We start from the raw sequence: 18493 nt of genomic DNA, 5'->3' as shown, positions 1-18493 counted from the left end.
TCTCTCACACACACACACACACACACACACACACACACACACACACACACACACACAGAGTTCTTTCTCACAGAGGACCAAAATGGCTGCCTCCAGAGTGGCTGTCAAAAAGGGACTCTGGCTCCTCCTTGATCTCACTGATGGTGAAGCTTCTGTCTTTCCTTATTGTGTCAGAAAACAGTAAGATGGATGAACTTCAAGGATGTCGTGAGATCTGTTCTGTCGGGCAAACCCTGATACAGGGTAGCTGAACCTTGAGAGGCTGCCTCAGGGGCATGGAGCCTGAGGAGGTAGCTTCTGTGTATCTGTGAGAACAAAAATCACTTTCTGTTTTCCCACTTTCTACCAGGTTCTTGTGACCTTTGGCAGAAGCCACACACGTGTGGTGCTAATCCTTCAGAGTGCCAGAACTATGAGCCAAAATAAAGCTCTTCCCTATGTAAATTACCCAGTCTCCGGTGTTCCGTTATAGCAACAAAAAGTGAACTAAAATCAGATCTTTGATGAGTCTCTCTGTGTCTGTTATTGCACCATAAAAATAGAATGAAATAGAGAGTTTTCAGGATGTTTAAGGGAAGGATCTCGCAGAACAAGGACTGCATGTTCCCTGGCCTTCCTTCCTGCTGATAGCCAGCTCCTGGTCAGGTAGAAGGGGATTCAGTTACAATGAACCAGAGAAATGAAGCCCATTTTCCAAGTTTCTCATAATACACCAAAGTCATAGTTTCTGCGGAGAATCTGGAAAACCATAAAAGGAAAACATGAGCATGTTTTGTTAGCTCATGCCAGGGAAAGTAGCCACAGCCAGTAATTTACTGTAAGATTCTCCAATGATGTTCTTTTTCCACGGTGCTTGGATCTAAGGGATCTTACTGATATTAAGTGAAATAAGAGATTTCAACTGTTCAGCAGAACACCAGTCAGAATAAGGACTATAGATCAACATGTTCACTTAGGGATGAATTCAGCAATAGTCATTGTATGCTCAGGTATGTTTCAAGCATGTGATATATGTATATGCATATGTGTGTGTATATATACATATATATGTATATATATGTATATACAGTGTGTGTGCGTGTGCGTGCATGCACACGTGCATTCAGAGTGTTTCAGGGCTGTACTGAAATCCTCCTGTCTGTGTGCCATTCAGAGTCATTTGGATTTTATATTTGAACAGGAGCTGGGTGTGATACTGTGATCATAGCGAAGCTTATACACCCAGTGGAAGGATGAAAATTTCAAGGCCAGCCTGGGTCACAAAGTTGAATTTAAAAAGATTGGCCAGTTGCTGATTACACAGGAATCAATAAATGTCTACTTATATTTACTAAGCAAGCCACTGGCATTAGCTCTGTGTGAATCCCCTATTATTCATTTCAACACACGCATCCTACTGAGTAGGAATCTTCGGTCTGTTCTTATTGTGACAGAAAACACCAGGATGGGTGACTTTCAAGGATGTTGTGAGACTGTTCTGTTGGGCAAACCCCGGTTCATGTGAACTGAACCTTGAGAGGCCTGCTCAGGGGCATGGAGCCTCAGGGAAGAGCTCCCATGCATCTCAGGCAGATGAAGGTCTCTGGGGAACAGGGTGCTCTGGGTAAAGAAACAAGCAACAAACAACAGATCTGGTATTAGCCTCTAATCAAATGTCACGAGCAGAGCCCATCTTAATTGCTGACATTAATTATCATCTGAACTGCTTCCCACACAGTGACTGTGCATGGGGTGCCCTGGAGAGAGCAGCAGTCTGGGAGTCTAAAGGGCTCCCGATTCCTGTGAGTGATGCAGGGCCAGGAGCTCATACTGCCCAGTGTTGTCTTTATCTTGGTAAACATGATGCTCCGTGAGCATCAGACCCTGTCCTTTCCTATGCCACTGACAGTTGCATAGTAACACTGACTCTCTTAAGCATGCACCTGCCTACCATGGGCCAGGCATCAGCAGGGCAGGTGGATCAGGTCCCGTGACAGTGTTAGCTCTGTGGAAACTGGCACATAGTAGGTGCTCAATAAATGTGGCTTGAATGCAAAGATGCGTGATTGGACAAGAGGAGTATGTCGTAGGCACTGGTGCACATGAAAGCCATTTCTGTCCGTGTTTCTTTCCCTGCCTCACAGCTGTAGATCTGTCTGGGAATCGGGTGGGTTCCTGGGAGGCTTTCTGCCATGCATATATCTAACTACCCAGACAGGCTTAGATAAGGCTGGTGTCCCACCACTGAGCCTCTGCATGCTCCTTGCTAACAGTAGAGGACCCTAATCTCTTATGGAGCCTCAGAACACAGCTGTGCTCTTGAGGGGCAGCCGAGACAACCTTCAGTGTGCCCAGATGTGATCACCATGCCAGTTAGGCATCTGACCCTGGAAGGTGTAAGGAGGCATGCGGTCCCCAGCTTGAGTCAGCTGCCTCCCATTGGCCCCTTCTTCCTGTGTGACTTCTCTAGGTTCTGATGGGGTGAGGGGCCTTGTTTTGTCTGCCCTGGGCTGGCTGCTGGGCACTGCAGTGTGGAGACTGATGTCTTGGTCTTGGTAGTCTGCAGACACCCCCAAGGTTCTCAAGCTGAAGCAGGAGAGCTCAGCTCTGCTGACGGCTGGTTGTGGAGCTCCCTCGCTCTGGGATGCTCCGTTGCTCCACTGATCTGGTGTGCTCCCTTCGAGTCTGTTGCCCACAGGCAGCAGATAAAGGATGGGCACTGGGGGGCAATGAGGGCAGGGTGGTCCACACACCTTCCTCAGGTCTCCCTGCTTGGTCTAGGTAGCCCAGTGGCTTTGGACAGACTTCCACATTCGAAGGTTCTTATTTGGGTTTGGCCTCCCCAATGAAAGGGAAACAATGTTGCCCTTGTCAAGGTTCCTCTTCTAGGAGTGTGGGTTAGCAATGCTGTGCGCCCCCTAGCCCCAGCACTTTAACTCTTTGCCTGCTGCCTTGCTTCCCAGTGAGATTGACAGGAAGGCAGGTTAGCTGTGTGACTTGCTGAAGGTCACATAGCCTTCGAGCCACACCGCTGAGATTCGACTCTGTGAAGCTGAAGTCTCCAGAGCCTACAAGGTTACAGATTTACCTCTGCTTCAAGTCCCACTCTCCTGCCCACCTGCTTAGTTTTGGCCCAGCCCTGCACCAGAGCAGAACACCGGTCTCTACACTCATGCCTGCCCATCGCTGCTCTCTGGAGTGTTCCCTGAGGGCTGGGACTGCATACCTGTGAATGACCCTTTCCTAGGCAAGAGTCATGGAAGCAGAGCTGGAAGAGGCATCATGCTCCTATGTTTGCACACAGGCCCTGAGAGGCCTCATCTCAGATGACCACCACAGCTCCATGGGGCAGAATGTTTGTCTGCTCTGGTCTTCAGGACCCTTGCTTCTAGGCGAAACGATCGTGTGACCAATGTTTACTGTACCTCACATGATTCCCTCATACGCACCTGGCCCAGGTGTTGAGGCACAAGCTAGGCTGGAAGGTAAAAACCCAGATTTCTCTTAAGAGGCAGCTGTCACAGTCCCTGCAGGTGGAGGCCAGTCCAGAACCACTGGTTCCTGAGCCTGGGAAGAGGTGATGCTCCCACAATGCCTCTGTCTAAACCTGGGAAGTTTTAGTGTTCCCACAGTGCTCTGTCTCAGCCTGAGGAGTGGTGCTCCCACAGTACCTGAGCCTGGGAAGGAGTGGTGCTGTGGAGCTTCTGGGTTGCAGCCCCAGCCACTTCCCTTGCTGTATCTGATCTGACATGCTGGCGATCTTTGCATCACAGCCCCCTCCACCTGTCCCAATGCTCTTGTCTGGCTACTGGCTGTGGTCTGGGGCTGAGCCTCAGCTTGTCCCTCACTTACCTGTCCTGAGGTTGACATTCCATAGCTGGTAGCATCACCTGAAGTGTAAGGTGGCCCTGCTCGTGCCAGTTCTGCCCACACACACCTGCTTCTGACCACATTGTTCCTCTCTTTCGGCTCTGTGAAGCCCTGGCCTGACTTGGTTGGGCCACACCTACTACAGTACTCAATCCTGTCGAGGAGACTTAGTGCCATCTTTAAGGGTCTAACTCAGTGAGACTGGGGAGGCCGGCCCACAGAGGAATGTCCATCCATTCCTGTGATGAGAAACAACCGTGATCCTTGCTGGATTCTCTGGATGAGCACAGCCTGCCCCATGGATTGGGTTCACGTCTTGGCTCTGCAGCCTCTAGTGATGTGACTGTTCCTAGTTACTTCAGAGAGGCCTGAAAGGCTGTCTATGGTCACTGGGCTTCTGGAATTGCCAGAGGGTCTGGGTGTTTACTCAGACCTGACCATAATCGTCACCCTGCACACCCCCTATCACTAGGCATCTGTGTGTTTCTTGGGATAGCTAACCAAAAAGAAACTTCAGATGATCAGATCAGCTTTAAAAAAAAAATCTCTCCCTGGACATTCTCCACCTGTATACCTGAGACTGTAAGTCCCACCTAACAACCGTGTGTGTATGTGTGTGTGTATGCATATATGTGTGTTTGTGTATGTGTGTACTGTATGTGGTGCTTTGTATGTAGTATGTGTATGTGTTTAGTGTACATGATTGTTTGTATGTAGAGTGTGTATGTAGTATATATGGTGGTGTGTGTAGTGTGTGGTTTGAGGTATGTGGTTGCTATAGATTCTGGGTCACAGACTTCTTAGTGGTTCTGTTTGCTCCACAGTATTCAAGGATGCTGTCCACATTGCCACAGCCCTTACTTTTGTTAACAACTGTCTAATGACATCAAAGTGATGTTCTGTGATCTCCCTAACCATCCCTAAAGCTAGGCATAGGTTCTGGCTTTCAGATTCTCATTCCATTGGTCGCACTGCCCTGAGCAAACTCATGGTCGGGGTCCGGCTTTCCCTTCTGATCTACCCCGTGGAATTAATTTCCAAAAGAGAGATTCTGAATGTACCCAGACAGTTCTCTAGCTCAAAGGATCTGGTGCAGTGTGGGGTATAACAGTATCTGGCCTTGACCTGATGCATGTCACAGTATACCCCAAGGCACGGTCACCAACTCTTTCTCCAGACTCAATCTAAAGTCCCCAGGGGCTGGCTCACATTCTCTCAGCAAGCTTGGTGTTAAGGGGTAAACTGAAAAACAGATGCTTCGTGGACATGAGATATTTCCCACAGAGTCAGGACAAAACTGAGTCACAGCTACCAGAGAGTACTGATCTCAGTGGATGAGTACCACAAAGACAAGAGTACTAAGCTCAAGTTCTAGCACTTGTGCTATGCATAGCCTTGCTCTTGAAGGTGTCAGTTGCTCAGTCTGAAGCAGGATTGATGTTCATGACTCCCCTGCCAGGCTCTCAGGGAGGGAGGCTTTGGTCAAATGACTAGTGCTGGCCACAGAAAAACACCCCATAAACACCTGCCAGGTCTGTCACTCTGCAGAAGGCCTCACGGGACCGTCCCACTTTGTATAGCTCTTAGGTGTACTTCGTGGCCAAGGTGACTCTTATACAAGAAAGCATTTAACTGGGAGCTTGCTTACAGTTTCAGAGGGTTGGTCTATGGTGGTCATGGTGCAGAGTGTTGCAGTGTGTAGGCAGGAATAGCCTGGAACAGGCCAAGAGCAGGAAGACAGATGTCCAGGGAACAGGGCCCTGCTCTGTGTTGCCAAACCTTCTGCACCAGGTCCTTCCCTAGTGCTCAGCTTGGTTGGCTCATTTAGTAAGATGGCTTTGCACTCAGTAGGTGATGGTGTAAACCCAAGCATAGCTCTGGACTCATAAACACACACGTGGATGACCCAGCTTCGCATTCCTGGAACATGCCAGCAGGGCTCTCTAGAGTCTATTCCCTTCTGTGTTGAACACATTGTGCCTGCCTGGGACACCCAGGGCTTCACATTTCCCTCATCTGCAGTGAAGGCCTGGGAAGAATTTGCTTACATCTCAGAGCTATGGGTTCTGCTCAGGTTATTCCGCCCCCCCCCCACCCCTTCCCCACTCCATAGGCTCTTCTCAGTCTATCCCCTCCCCCCAGGTGCTCGGCTCAGGCTGTCCTCTCCCCCAAATAGACTCTGCTCAGGCTGTCTCCTCCCCCCATAGGCTCCGCTCAGGATGTCCCCTCCTCCCACAGGCTCTGCTCAGGCTGTCTCCTTGCCCCCAGAGACCCTGCTCAAGGTTGTCTCCTCACCCCCAGAACTCTGGAGTACTATGGCATTCTCAATGGGTTCTGTGGTCTCTGTCTGCAGGAGAAGTATGTGGAGGAGTTGGCAACTGTGAGGCAAACGCTGCAGACAGACTTGGAGACATCCATCCGGCGCATTGCAGACCTTCAGGCAGCCTTGGAAGAGGTGGTGTCAAGTGACAGTGACACAGAAAGGTAACTGGGTGGTGGCCAGGTCGAGGCAGGGCTGTGCTCTGCCAACTTCTGTTGTTCCTACAAGTCTCAGGCTGTATTTGCTTGGGGAGACCCCAAGATGCCTGAGGGTTGCTGGTTTGTTCAGATTGAAAGAAGAATGACACTGTCTTTGTCATCTATGAAGTGTGGGAGCTAACAAGTGTTACTTATGAAGTGTGTGGGACCTGACTTGCTGGGCACTAACGATTGGAAAATGTCTTAGTTAGGGTCTTACTGCTGTGAACAGACACCATGATAAGACAACTCTTATACGGACAACATTTAATTGGGGCTGGCTTACAGGTTCAGAGGTTCAGTCCGTTATCATCAAGGTGGGAGCATGGCAGCATCCAGGCAGGCATGGTGCAGGAGGAGCTGAGAGTTCTACATCTTCATCTGAAGGCTGCTAGCAGAAGACTGGTTTTCAGGCTGCTAGGAGAAAGCCCACGCTCACAGTGACACACCTACTCCAACAAGGCCACACCTTCTCTAACAAGGCCACACCCACTCCAATAGAGCCACACCTTCAAATAGTGCCACTCCCTGGGCCGAACATATATAAACCATCACAGAAAGAGACCAGTATGGCATCCTAAGGAAGCTGCTTGTCTGGTCTGGGTTTGTGTTCATTTCTTTTTTGTTGCTATGACACTGCTCCTGGCATAAGCCACTGAAAGGTGGGCTTGTTTTGGCTTATGTTTCAAGGCTATAGTACACACACACACACACACACACACACACACACACATTAATAAAGAATTCAAAGGTAAAGGGGACAGAAACAGAATGGCCATGCTCAGGGGTAGGGCAGGCTGTGACAAGAATCAGAAGCCAGACTTCTCAGTCACAGAGCACCCAGACATTGCCCCAGGCTCCATCCTAAGAGCCACTACTCCCAGACAATGTTCACATAAGACATATCTATCTCTGTGGCAACAAGACTCACCCTTTGCCTGGGTTCATCTTTCCTGGGGTTCAGGCCATGGACACCTGAGCCCAGTTCCAGCATTTGGCTCCTCTCATCCTGACCTCTGCATCTGAGGCTGCACATACTCTTCCTTGCTGAGTTTTCAATGTTTTTTTTTTTCTTGACTGTGTCTCCAGTTCCCATATACCACAATCAGCCTCACAGTCCTTCAAATTGGATGAGAACTTGTCTGTGTCTCAGGGGAGCTGTGGGATGTGATGTAATGATGGAACATAGGTACCCAAGAGCACCCAGGCAGCAGTGAGTGGAGGAGGGGAATTCATAGACCTCAATATCCTATGACCTCAAATATTCAATCACTCTGATCCTTAGTCTCTTCATTTCTAAGATGGATCAGTAAGAGGTAAAAATGCAGCTCCCCACACAGAAACATGACCCTGTAGAGACTCAGACATTACTTGTTGCCTCTGTTCTTTAGTTCATTCATCTATGCATCTGTTTGATTGATAAGCCTTTCCTGAGCACCTGTTCCATGCCAGACACCCTACTGTGGCTTTGCATTTTCCTTCTTGCTTTTGGATGTCAATTTTCTCCATGGTAATGTGGACAGGGGCTGGATTGCTTGCATGAGATGTTCAGTACAGGGCTGGGAGCCTGGAATGGAGAACAGTTAAGGAATAGGGTGTCTTCACATAGCCTGCGTACTGGGACATGTACACAAATGGATAAGCAAATCAAACAAAAGAGTGTGCCTGGCTCTGCTGGAACCTAAAAGCCTCTGGTGGCAGGTGACCAATGAGGTAGGTGGCTCCAGCTCACCAGGGAGAAGGCAGTGCAGGCCCATGAAAGGAGAATCTGGGGAAGCAAGCACAAGGACCAAGAGATATGTTCTAGAAGGCAAGTTATTAGCTTAAGGGAAGAGAGCCTTGTATTAGCTTAAGGGAGGAGAGAGTTTTGCTCAGAGCGATGGCCTCCTATGGAAGGGAATGTGTCAGTTGGGAAGACACAGGGCATGCAGCCTGGTATGTTCATGCCAGGATCAGAACCTGAGGTCATTTTCAAGGGTGTGTCACACCTCTGCGACTCTGCCCGCTAAGCCACAGTCTCCATGTTTTCACAATCCCCAAAGCAAGGCCACCTTCTGGGAATGATGGTGCACCACACCACAGGATCATGTCGCATTCAGGTCCTGGAGAAGGACTTGCAGGCCAGAGGGTCTGCCTTTTGTTTCCTCATTTCCCACCTCCCTTCCTCCCCCTCCTGTCTTTCTTCTTTCACATAGCTTCCCTGAAATCAGCTGAGACTCTCAGTTCCCCAGATATCGGAGCCTACAGAAAAGTGCTGACTTGATGCAAAAGGCAAACAGTTCACCTATGTGCTGCTCACTGCTGTCCTAATCAGGGTCTCTATTGCCTTGATCAACACCAGAAGCAGAATCAACTTGGTGAGGAGAGGGTTATTTCAGCTCACAGTTCTACATCACAGTTCGTCACTGTCTTAGGGTTCCCATTGCTGTGAACAGACACCATAACCAAGGCAAGTCTTATAAAGGACATTTAATTGCAGCTGGCTTACAGGTTCAGAGGTTCAGTCCTTTATCATCAAGGCGGGAGCATGGCAACATCCAGGCAGGCATGGTGCAGAAGGAGCTGAGAGTTCTACATCTTCCTCTGAAGACTGCTAGTGGAAGACTAACTTCCAGACAACTAGGATGAGGGTCTTAGAGCCCATACTCACAGTGACACACCCCCTCCAACAAGGTCACAAGTCCCCCAACAAGGCCACACCCACAGTGACACACTTCCTCCAACAGGACCACACCTACTCCAACAAGGCCATGCCTCCTAATAGTGCCACTCTCTGAGCCAAGCATATTCCAACCACCACACTCACCAAAGCACGTCAGGGCCAGAACTCAAGGCAGGAGCCTGGAGGCAGGAAGTGAAGCAGAAACCATGGAGGGGTGCTACTTACCAGCTTGTTCCTCGTGGCTTGCTCAGCCTGCTTTCTTGTACCACAAGCCCAGGGATGGCCCCACCCTCAATGGGATAGAGCCAACTACATCAATCATTAGCCAAGGAAATGCTGACAGGCCACTCTGATGAAGGCGCCTTTTCAACTGAGATTCCTCTTCCCACATGACTCTACTTTGTGTTAAGTCAATAAGGAAACTACCAGGACACTCCAGAGGAACATCACTGACTGTTAAAGACAAAAAGAAATATGTACTATACCATTATGGCTCTGCTGCACAGAGAAGGGCTCCCAGTTCCTGCCCTGGTGCCAGCAAGTTCCTCCATCAGCAGCTCCAAACTGTACACTGTGTGTTTTTATTGCCTTGAATGAGAGGTTTGGATTGGAGCTTAAAAGATTGGTCCAAGATACTTCTTTATAAAGTCTCAATTAGGATTCAGACCACATGGTTAGGGAAGGAAGAAAAAGAAGGAGGAGGAGGAGGAGGAGGACAGAGAGAGAGACTAACTCTCCAACTGCCAAGTTGAGAAACTTGTTCTCATTATGCCAAATCACAATTCTACAGTTCACCTGGAATAGATCTTAATGGAGTAGGCCTTGCAGGCTGGGAGCCAAGCTACATGCTCAGAACATCAGGCTGCACACAGTGGTGCTTAAGCTCATGTGACTCTGCAGCAGGGCCTGGCATCGTCAGCTAGACTGTAGCATCAACCTTTTTAGACTAATGGAGGAAATGTTTCAGTTCATCCCCCAGGCCTCGAACGTGCTCATTAGTCTTGAGAGGATGGCTACATTGGCTGACAGAAATTGCCATCTATTCTTGGCCCCAGAATCTGCAGCTGTTCTGCCTGTTGCCTTGCCTGGGGATATGGTAGGGCGTGGAGGAGTCCACCGCTTACCCTTGACTTCAGAGTCATAGATAAAAGATGAGGACTCTGGAAGCAAGCATGTCCTTGGGGATGGTCTGAGTGGATGCTGGGTGACCTCCAACTCACATGCTCTAACAAATGGTCTGACATCAGGCTGTGGAAGAGACCTGGAGATATTTGGATGGAACCAGAGACTGGCCTTCTGAGGACACATTGTATGTCAGCAACTCACTGTTGAGCCTTGGCTCTGGCCCAGATGTGAAGTTCTCTGCTGAATGAGATGACTGTCCCCAAACCCTTTTCTTGAAGCACCTCTGTGAGTGCTGAACATGTCCTGACCTGGAAGAATGGCTTGAGCGAGCTCTCTGTTCATCTTAGGAGGTTGACACCCAGTTAGAGTCACAGCATGGGCCCCTGTGCTCTCTAGCATTAAATCAATGTTACAGGTTGTCCTGCTTTCTGAGAAGGATTGTAACCAACACTCAGCTGATGAGATAGAGTCAGAACTTCCACAGTTCACCACATCTATTTCCAACATTGCAGCAAACAGAGGTGATGCCCCCCTCCCGTGGTTCCCGTTCTGGAGAACAGTTGTTACTGCTTGGCACGTGCTGCTCTTGCACAATCACCAGGCTCCTGCCAGTATCTTTTACAAACCAAAGATAAGCAAACTGAGTCTCAGAGATATCTAAAGTCTCGCTGATGCATGCATTAAGCCACGAAACCATGGCTTGTTTCTGGAGTTGACTTCACCCCCACCCCACCCCCGCCTCCGGTGCCAGTTAAAGGCAGCTTTGTTATCACTTAGGACACGCTGAGTGTCCTTCACCTCCTATCAAGGTCTCTGTTCCCTTCTGGGCTGCCATGATGGCGAGCTCATGTCAGTCACTGACATGGAGCAAACGAATCCAGGCATTCCTTCCTAGCCTGTATTTGCATTTAGAATGCGGCTGTCTGGTGAAAGGTACCCAGGAGGAATACATCTGAAGACACTTAATCAATTACCTCGATCCTTGCCAACATCTGTTTTAAAATTCCTGGCACAGGCTCCCTTTGCAAAACCACACTGACCAAGATGACAGAAAGAACCATAGACACCAGCCCAGGGCTGGGGTTTGAGAATCCCTCACTTATGGAGCCAACCATATCAGTACCACGGACAGCGCATTGGCTACGCTGCCAACTGCATCAGTACCACGGACAGCGCCTCGACTACGCAGCCAGCTGCATCAGAACCACGGACAGCACCTGTCTTCTGGCCTGAACTTGCCCTTCTTTAAAAGAGGATTACTAACTTAAATGTGGTCAGCTCCGAGCACAGACTTTGGCAGGGGTGGAGGGTGGGGGGATGTAACAGTGGTGTCTACAGTCTTGTTTCTTGTGAAATAGTGGCTTAAATGGTACAGTCACGATGTGTGGAAATCCCAGATCTCCCTGCTCAGCTGCAAACAATCATGGTTTGGACCATCAAAGCAGTCTTCTGGGAGCATGAAGGCTAACTTTATATGGAGGTCCTGTTTACAAAGCTGTGTTCTCTCTTCTGTCAGCTGATGTCTCAGCTGCTGAGCCTGTTGGGAAGCCATGCAGACAGGAAACACACAGACAAGACTCACACACTCAGTGGGGTTGGCTTCTACAGACTGGGTCCAAAGCATCGCACATCCAGGGTAAACCAGCAGAAACCATAGTGAAAAATGACAGCAGAAAGTGTCCAAGTCTCTGTGGGGAAGGTCCCTCCAGGAGGGAGTGGTTCTGAGTTCCAAGTCCCGAGAGCTGCCTTCAGAGATCGAGCCTGGATAAGTGTCAGCACCCATGTATGCTCTGTTGATGAACTGAGCAGACTGTATGGAGCAGTGACAGCAATGAGCAGTATCCACTGTCCAAGCTCAGGAGTGTGGATTCCAAGTGGAGAGAATGAGAGTGCTGGCTTCCTGCGTAGCTCACACTGAGATGAAAATGAGGTTCAGCCTCTTGTCATTAGACATTTGGTTGTGGGCTCTGGGGACCCTACTATCCTGTCTCCATGCATGGAAGACATGTTCATGGTCCTTAAGAACATCAGCCTACTGGAGATACGTGCTTGGAAATATGAGGCATCTAAGGAAGCATGGCTTTAGAAGAAGAAACAATGGGTACATCCTCCTCAAATCTGCCCAAATCCCAGCAGACCTTGCTTGCGGCTGGAGGCCCAGCCTGAGGACCAGAGTAAAGGCAATTTAGATGCAGGGGTATGGTTTTGTCTGGATCCCCAGTGTGGCAGTGGCACATTGATAGTCAGTGGTCTCCACAAAGCTGGGTTTGGAAGTTCAGTGGCCTTGTGAATGGTATACTATCTTCATCTCTAAAATGGAGGCAGATGGTGTGGGCGGAGTGTGTAAACATGTTTCTCCCTGAAGAGTAGCTACTTATATAATTAGATTAGAAGTTTCCCATAATGTCCCAGGAAGCTATCCTGCCTGAGTTCAATCTGTTGGCTTCCCAAAGACTATGAGGCAAGTGCCAGGCATATTGTCAATACCAATATGATTAACGTCACTGATGCCAGTTGCATTTCCAAAAATGTTTGTCTTATGTTTGAGTGTTTTGCCTCTGTATATGTCTGTTCATTTTGAGAGTGCCCTCAGAGGACAGAAGAGGGCATTGGATCCCCTGGAACTGGTGTTACAGATGATTGTGAACCATGGTGTAGTACTGGAAGTTGAACCCAAGTCCTCTAGAAGAGCAGCCATGCTCTTAACCAGAGCCCTACCCTAGTCTCATTTTTAAAGAGCACTGGTAACAGTTGCTCCTGTTCTCTGGGATCTGCATTGAGCAATCCACAAGGGTTGCCTCATCTGCTCCTTGCAGAAGTAGAGGCAGAGGCCTGTGTGTTATTAGTCAACCACAGTTTACAAAGGAAGGTGGGAAGCTCAGAAAGGACAACTCGGCACCCTACAACCACACAGTAGCAAAGTCTGGACATAGCAGGCAAACCCAGGTGTATGTAGTATTAGAGACCAGCTCTCCAGTCCTGGCTGAACACCTACATTGTCTTGTGTCTCCTTTTAGTGTCCAGACAGCAGTGGACTGTAGCAGCCGCAGTGGGAAAGAAGGGTAAGTAAACCATGGAGCTTACGAAGGTGAGCCCCTGGCAGTGTGTGTGCAGTTGGCAAGGAGAAGGTTCACATTCATTAGAGAACTCTCTGTAATGTCTATGAAGCCCTGGCTTCATGGTTTATCATGTGCCTTATGGGAGTACACACTGCATACCCATGTGACAGCATTTAGACACAGGGAAGACATGCATTATCATGCCATTATCCACCACCACCTTCAATGTCTCCCTGTGGCCCCAGAACAGACTTTTTATGTGGACATCTGCATTCCATGTTGACTTTTGATCCTCTCTTTACCCATGGGTTCTGCTTTCCTAACTCCTGGACCCTCCACACCTGTGTGTGTACTGTTCCCACTGAATCCTCACCTACCTGAGGTTCTCCTGCCTCACTGACTTCCTCTCCTTCCTGGAAGGAAATTGAGGCTCCTTATTTAACCTGCAAATGGACCTTCTGTCTCTCTCTGTAATAACGCTAACAGAGCCTTCATTTTGTGGCTACTCACTGAGAAGTTTACATGCTCTCCTAGGATGCAATCTTGAGGACAGGATTAATGTTAAGTTCATGTGTGCAGCCCTGTCCCATGGTGGCTGACTTAGCGGTATGATAAACATACCACACACTTGTGTGTACCTGGACCTGTGCACACAAATATACCATACACTGCTACATGCATGGGCTCACTTGTACACACACACGCATGCAGACACATGGATGCACACACAGATACACAGAGACAATAGACAGATACATACACACATACATACTCACACAGACACATACAGAGACAGACACACAGATGGAGGCACACACAGAGAGACACAGACAGACATACACACATACATGCTCACATAGACACATGCACAGACAAACACTCAGACACACACACAGACAGATACATACACACTCACACAGACACATGCACACAGACAGACACACAGATGCACAGAGAGATACATACATACTCACACAGACACACACACTCACACCTACATACACACACTCACACATACACACAGAGATACGTTCACACTCACATACAATCAAAGACCATAAAGAGAAAGTCCAGCATGCCAAGGAGATTCCCATAAGGCAAAGGAGGGCTGAAGATTTTCACCCCTTGCATATCCCATGAACATATTGTTTGGTACAAAATTCAATGGCAAACTTGATCCTCAAGTCAGAGAGGCCTTAACACCCCACGTCCTTAACACCCCAGTTAGTGTGTGTGTGTGTCTAAGAGTGCTGCATTTAATAGAGAGGATATTAGAATAAAAGCAAATAGTTTCCATCCAGGCTTCAGGCATGAATCAGAGAACCCAAGTTGGTCCCTCCCAACGCCAAAGCCTCCTCCCGCCTCACAGGCCACTGCCTGTCTATAGCAGAGCACATAGAGCCCTCTGTAGGGCCCAGACTCTGACATGGAGGCCACTGTGGTCAGTGTCCTATCTTTGCCTTCTAGAGACAACGTCTCTATCATCAGCTCCCAGCCAGAGGGCAGTCTGCAGTCCTGGATGAGCTGTTCCCTCTCCCTGGCCACGGACTCAGTGAGAATCCCCACTCGACAGTCAGCGGTCAGCAGCTCTTTCCGCGGTCCCAGGTAAGAGCCTTGCTCTAAGGCCTGCCCTTGGCTGACAGCTCAAAGACTCCTGCTTGCAGGCTGACCTTCATGACTTCCACTTCTTGTGCTGTGTGGCTTTAAGTAGGTCACTTGACCTCTCAGGGCCTGAGAAATGTGGAGTCTGGTGCTGTTTATTGACTTGGAAGATGGTCAGATGCACCTGTAACACTGTAACCCTGTAACACAGACCTCTGTTTTGAATAGTGCGGCTGGCTCGGCTGGAACAAAGGGTAACTAATCTTTATCACTGCTTCTGTCGCAGGTGTCAGACTAGCGATTCTTTGGTTTATAAATAAGCATGGTCAGTTACGTTTGTTTCAGTTTTGGATGACATTCTTGAGTGGAGTCATAAAGAAAATTGAGCTAAAGCCAGGCACAGTGCTGCAATACCTGGGAGCTCAGCTGCTCTGGAGGCCGGAGGTTGAAGAAGGAGGGTCTCTTGAGCTAAGAATTGTGAAGCCAGCCTTGTAATATGGCAAGCTGCTGACTTTATGTAGAGAGAAAAGAAAAGTATATTGAGCTGTGTTTCTCATGGAGAAAAGTCATTTTTTTTTATCGTGAATATGACTAACATTTAGTAATCTTGGAACTGGAGAGATAGCTCAGCACTGAGTTCAGTTCCCAGCATCCACATTGGGCAGCTCACAACCACTTCAGCTCCAGGGGATAAAATGCCTTTTTCCTGGACTCCTAGATCAACTGCACTCAAGTGTCCATACCCACATACAGACACACAATCCTACACACAATTAAGAATAAAAATAAAGCTTTATAATTTATCTTGCCTTTTTCCAATTATAATGGGATTACATCATTTCACCCTCCCTTTCGTCCTTCCAAATCCTCCGACATAACCCTCTTTGCTCTCTTTCAAAAGTATAGCTTTTTTTCACTGTTATATACATACGTGTGTGTGTGTGTGTGTGTGTGTGTGTGTGTGTGTGTGTGTGTAGTCTTAAATACATAAATACAACCTGCTCAGTCTATATAATCTTAGTTGTACCTGTATGTTTTCAGGGTTGACCATTGGTATTGGATAGCCAGTTGATGTACTCTTTCTAATTAGGGGAAGACTATTTCTCTGGCTCTAAGTACTCTTTAGTTGCCTATGGTTCTTTGTGTAGGGTTGAAGCCTTGCGGACTCCCTCCAATGACTGCCAGTCTGCTTTAGCGTGTCTATTGTGTAATCCCTGTTCAGGTCATATTTGGGGAGTCATGTTGCTAGGACTTCACAGCTTCTGACATTCCTAGGATATGAAATCTCACGGCAAGCTCCCAGATCCTCCAGCTCTTACGTTCTTTCTGCCCCCTCTTCTGAAATGTTCCCTGAGCCTTAGGTGCAGGACTTGTATTATAGATGTTTCCATTGAGACTGGGCTCCAGAACTCTGCATTTGGATTGGCTGTGGTTTTCTGTAACAGTTGCCATATGTTGCAAAGAGAAATATCCTTGATGAGGGGTGAGGACTACACTTACCTGTGGGCATGAGGACAAATATTTAGAGTGTACTTAGGGATTGTGCTGGTTTAGTAAACTGGTGGCTGTAAGTTCTCCTCCAAGGTCCTTGGCTTCACTAGCGCTGGGAAGTTAAGCTGGTTTCTAGAATGGGGCATGGCTTCCCTCTTATTCAGTAAGGCTTAAGACCAATCAGAGAGCTGTTGGTTACTGCCAAGGTGCACATGCCACTACTGCACTTCAGTGTGAGCATACATGGCTGCACCTCAGTGTAACCATGCGTCCCTGTACCTCAGTGTGACCATGCATGGCTGCAATTCAGTATAACCATGCATGGCTGCACCTCCGTGGGATCATGCATCCCTGCACCTCAGTATGAGCATGCACTCCTGCACCTCAGTGTTATCCTGCTGTGCTGATCATTTTACAGTTCATAGGCATCAAAGCTGTAAATGAATATTGGTTGCCTTTTTTGTAAGCTTGCACGACACCTTCTGTATCATGAAAGCTAATCCACATCAAGGAGGCATTCTGGTCAGTTCTAAGTCAGTAGAAGGTCGGGGCTCTAGGCGCTGGGTCTGAAGTGCACATTGTCTCCAGCAATAGGAGCTTATCTTCCACCTCTGGGAGGCTGCCTAGGGCAATTGCAAAAGCCTTTGGAAGTCTCTGAGATAAGGGGAGCTTCTCATGTGTGGTGGTGGGTGTTGTCTTAGTCTTTGGCTCTTGGAGACAGCATTGTGAGCCCAGATGACAGGTTTTTTTTTTTTATTTTAACTATATATGTTTATTTAGTCACTTACTCATGTGCATGATAGGTGTTTTCAAGTAGACAGTTAATACCATGATTCCAAATGACTGTTCTCCTTCCTCTTCTTTGCACACAACTCCCTGCAGCCCCCTGGTTACTGTGCCCTCCCCCATTTTTCTATCAGGTCACTTGTACTTGTACCCCCACCCCACAATGGTCCTGTTTCACTTCCCTGGCATCTGCAGTTGCCTGATGTCTTAGTTAAGGTTTTACTGCTGTGAACAGACACTATGACCAAGACAACTCTTATAAGAACAACATTTAATTGGGGCTGACTTACAGGTTCAGAGGTTCAGTCCATTATCATCAAGGTGGGAAGCATGGCAGCATCCAGGCAGGCATGGTGCAGGAGGAGCTGAGAGTTCTACATCTTCATCTGAAGGCTGCTAGTAGGAGACTGGTTTCCAGGCAGCTGAGGGTCTTAAAGCCACACCCACAGTGACACACCTACTCCAACAGGGTCACACCTACTCCAACAAGACCACACCTCCTCCAGCAGGGCCACACCTACTCCAACAAGACTACACCTCCTCCAACAGGGCCACACCTCCTCCAACAGGGCCACTCCTACTCTAACAGGCCCACACTCATTCCAACAAGGCCACATCTCCTCCAACAGGGCCACACCTACTCCAACAGGGTCACACCTACTCCAACAAGGCCATACCTCCTCCAACAAGGCCACACATTCTAATAGTGCCACTCCCTGGGCCAAGAATATACAAACCACCATACCCGAAGATCTGTACTCATGTCTGAAGACCTGGAATTGGAAGCCAGTGGTGAAATGGAACCTGTGATGTTTGTCTCTCTGGGTCTATGTTGTCTCAGTTGATATGATCTTTTCAAGTTTCATCTACTTACCCGAAAAGTTCATGGTTTCGTTCTTCTTTACGTTCCCCAGTGTACGTAGGTACCCTTTTTTCATTTCTCATTATCGGTTAGACGACATTTTTATAGTGTGTGTTTCCTGGTTACTGTGAATAGAGCAATTGAAAGACACAACTGTGGCTGAGCAGAGATCTGTGAGGAGGGACACAAAGCCCTTTGGCATATGCCAGGGAGGGGTGTAGCTGGGTCATATTGTAAATTATTTTAAGACCCTGCTCGGTAGTCAGTGCTCACTGCTGTAGAAGAGCCCATCGGGGAGGGGTGTCCATGCATGCTCTGTAATCATTGCTCACTCTTCCAGACCTTTATTGTGTCTGACTGTGTGAGCTGGGCAAGTCTCTTGGCTTCTCTGCTCCCATGTCCCCACAAGGAAGCCAGGGCCTCTGCCACATATAATGAGATGAAGGCTGCACACGCTGGCTTCACGGCATCTAGAAAGAGACCTACCATGTAACTGTGTCAGGAGCACTAGCATCTACTCAGTTCTCTGGGGAATTCCAG

At 48.4% G+C, this 18493-nt stretch overlaps 1 protein-coding gene across 1 annotated transcript in view; it reads left to right on the top strand.

Moving 5' to 3' along the window:
• Positions 1-18493, top strand: part of Myo18b (myosin XVIIIB) — a 209156-nt gene that overhangs the window by 167257 nt on the left and 23406 nt on the right. The window contains exons 40-42 of the mRNA XM_031337427.1: positions 6203-6333; positions 13171-13215; positions 14680-14817. Coding sequence (XP_031193287.1) covers positions 6203-6333; positions 13171-13215; positions 14680-14817 — 314 coding nt within the window. The remainder of the gene's footprint in view (positions 1-6202; positions 6334-13170; positions 13216-14679; positions 14818-18493) is intronic.

Source organism: Mastomys coucha, unplaced genomic scaffold (genome assembly GCF_008632895.1).
Source record: "Mastomys coucha isolate ucsf_1 unplaced genomic scaffold, UCSF_Mcou_1 pScaffold22, whole genome shotgun sequence".
In the NCBI taxonomy this organism is placed as follows: Eukaryota; Metazoa; Chordata; class Mammalia; order Rodentia; family Muridae; genus Mastomys; species Mastomys coucha.
This window is presented reverse-complemented; position numbering and strand designations above follow the sequence as displayed.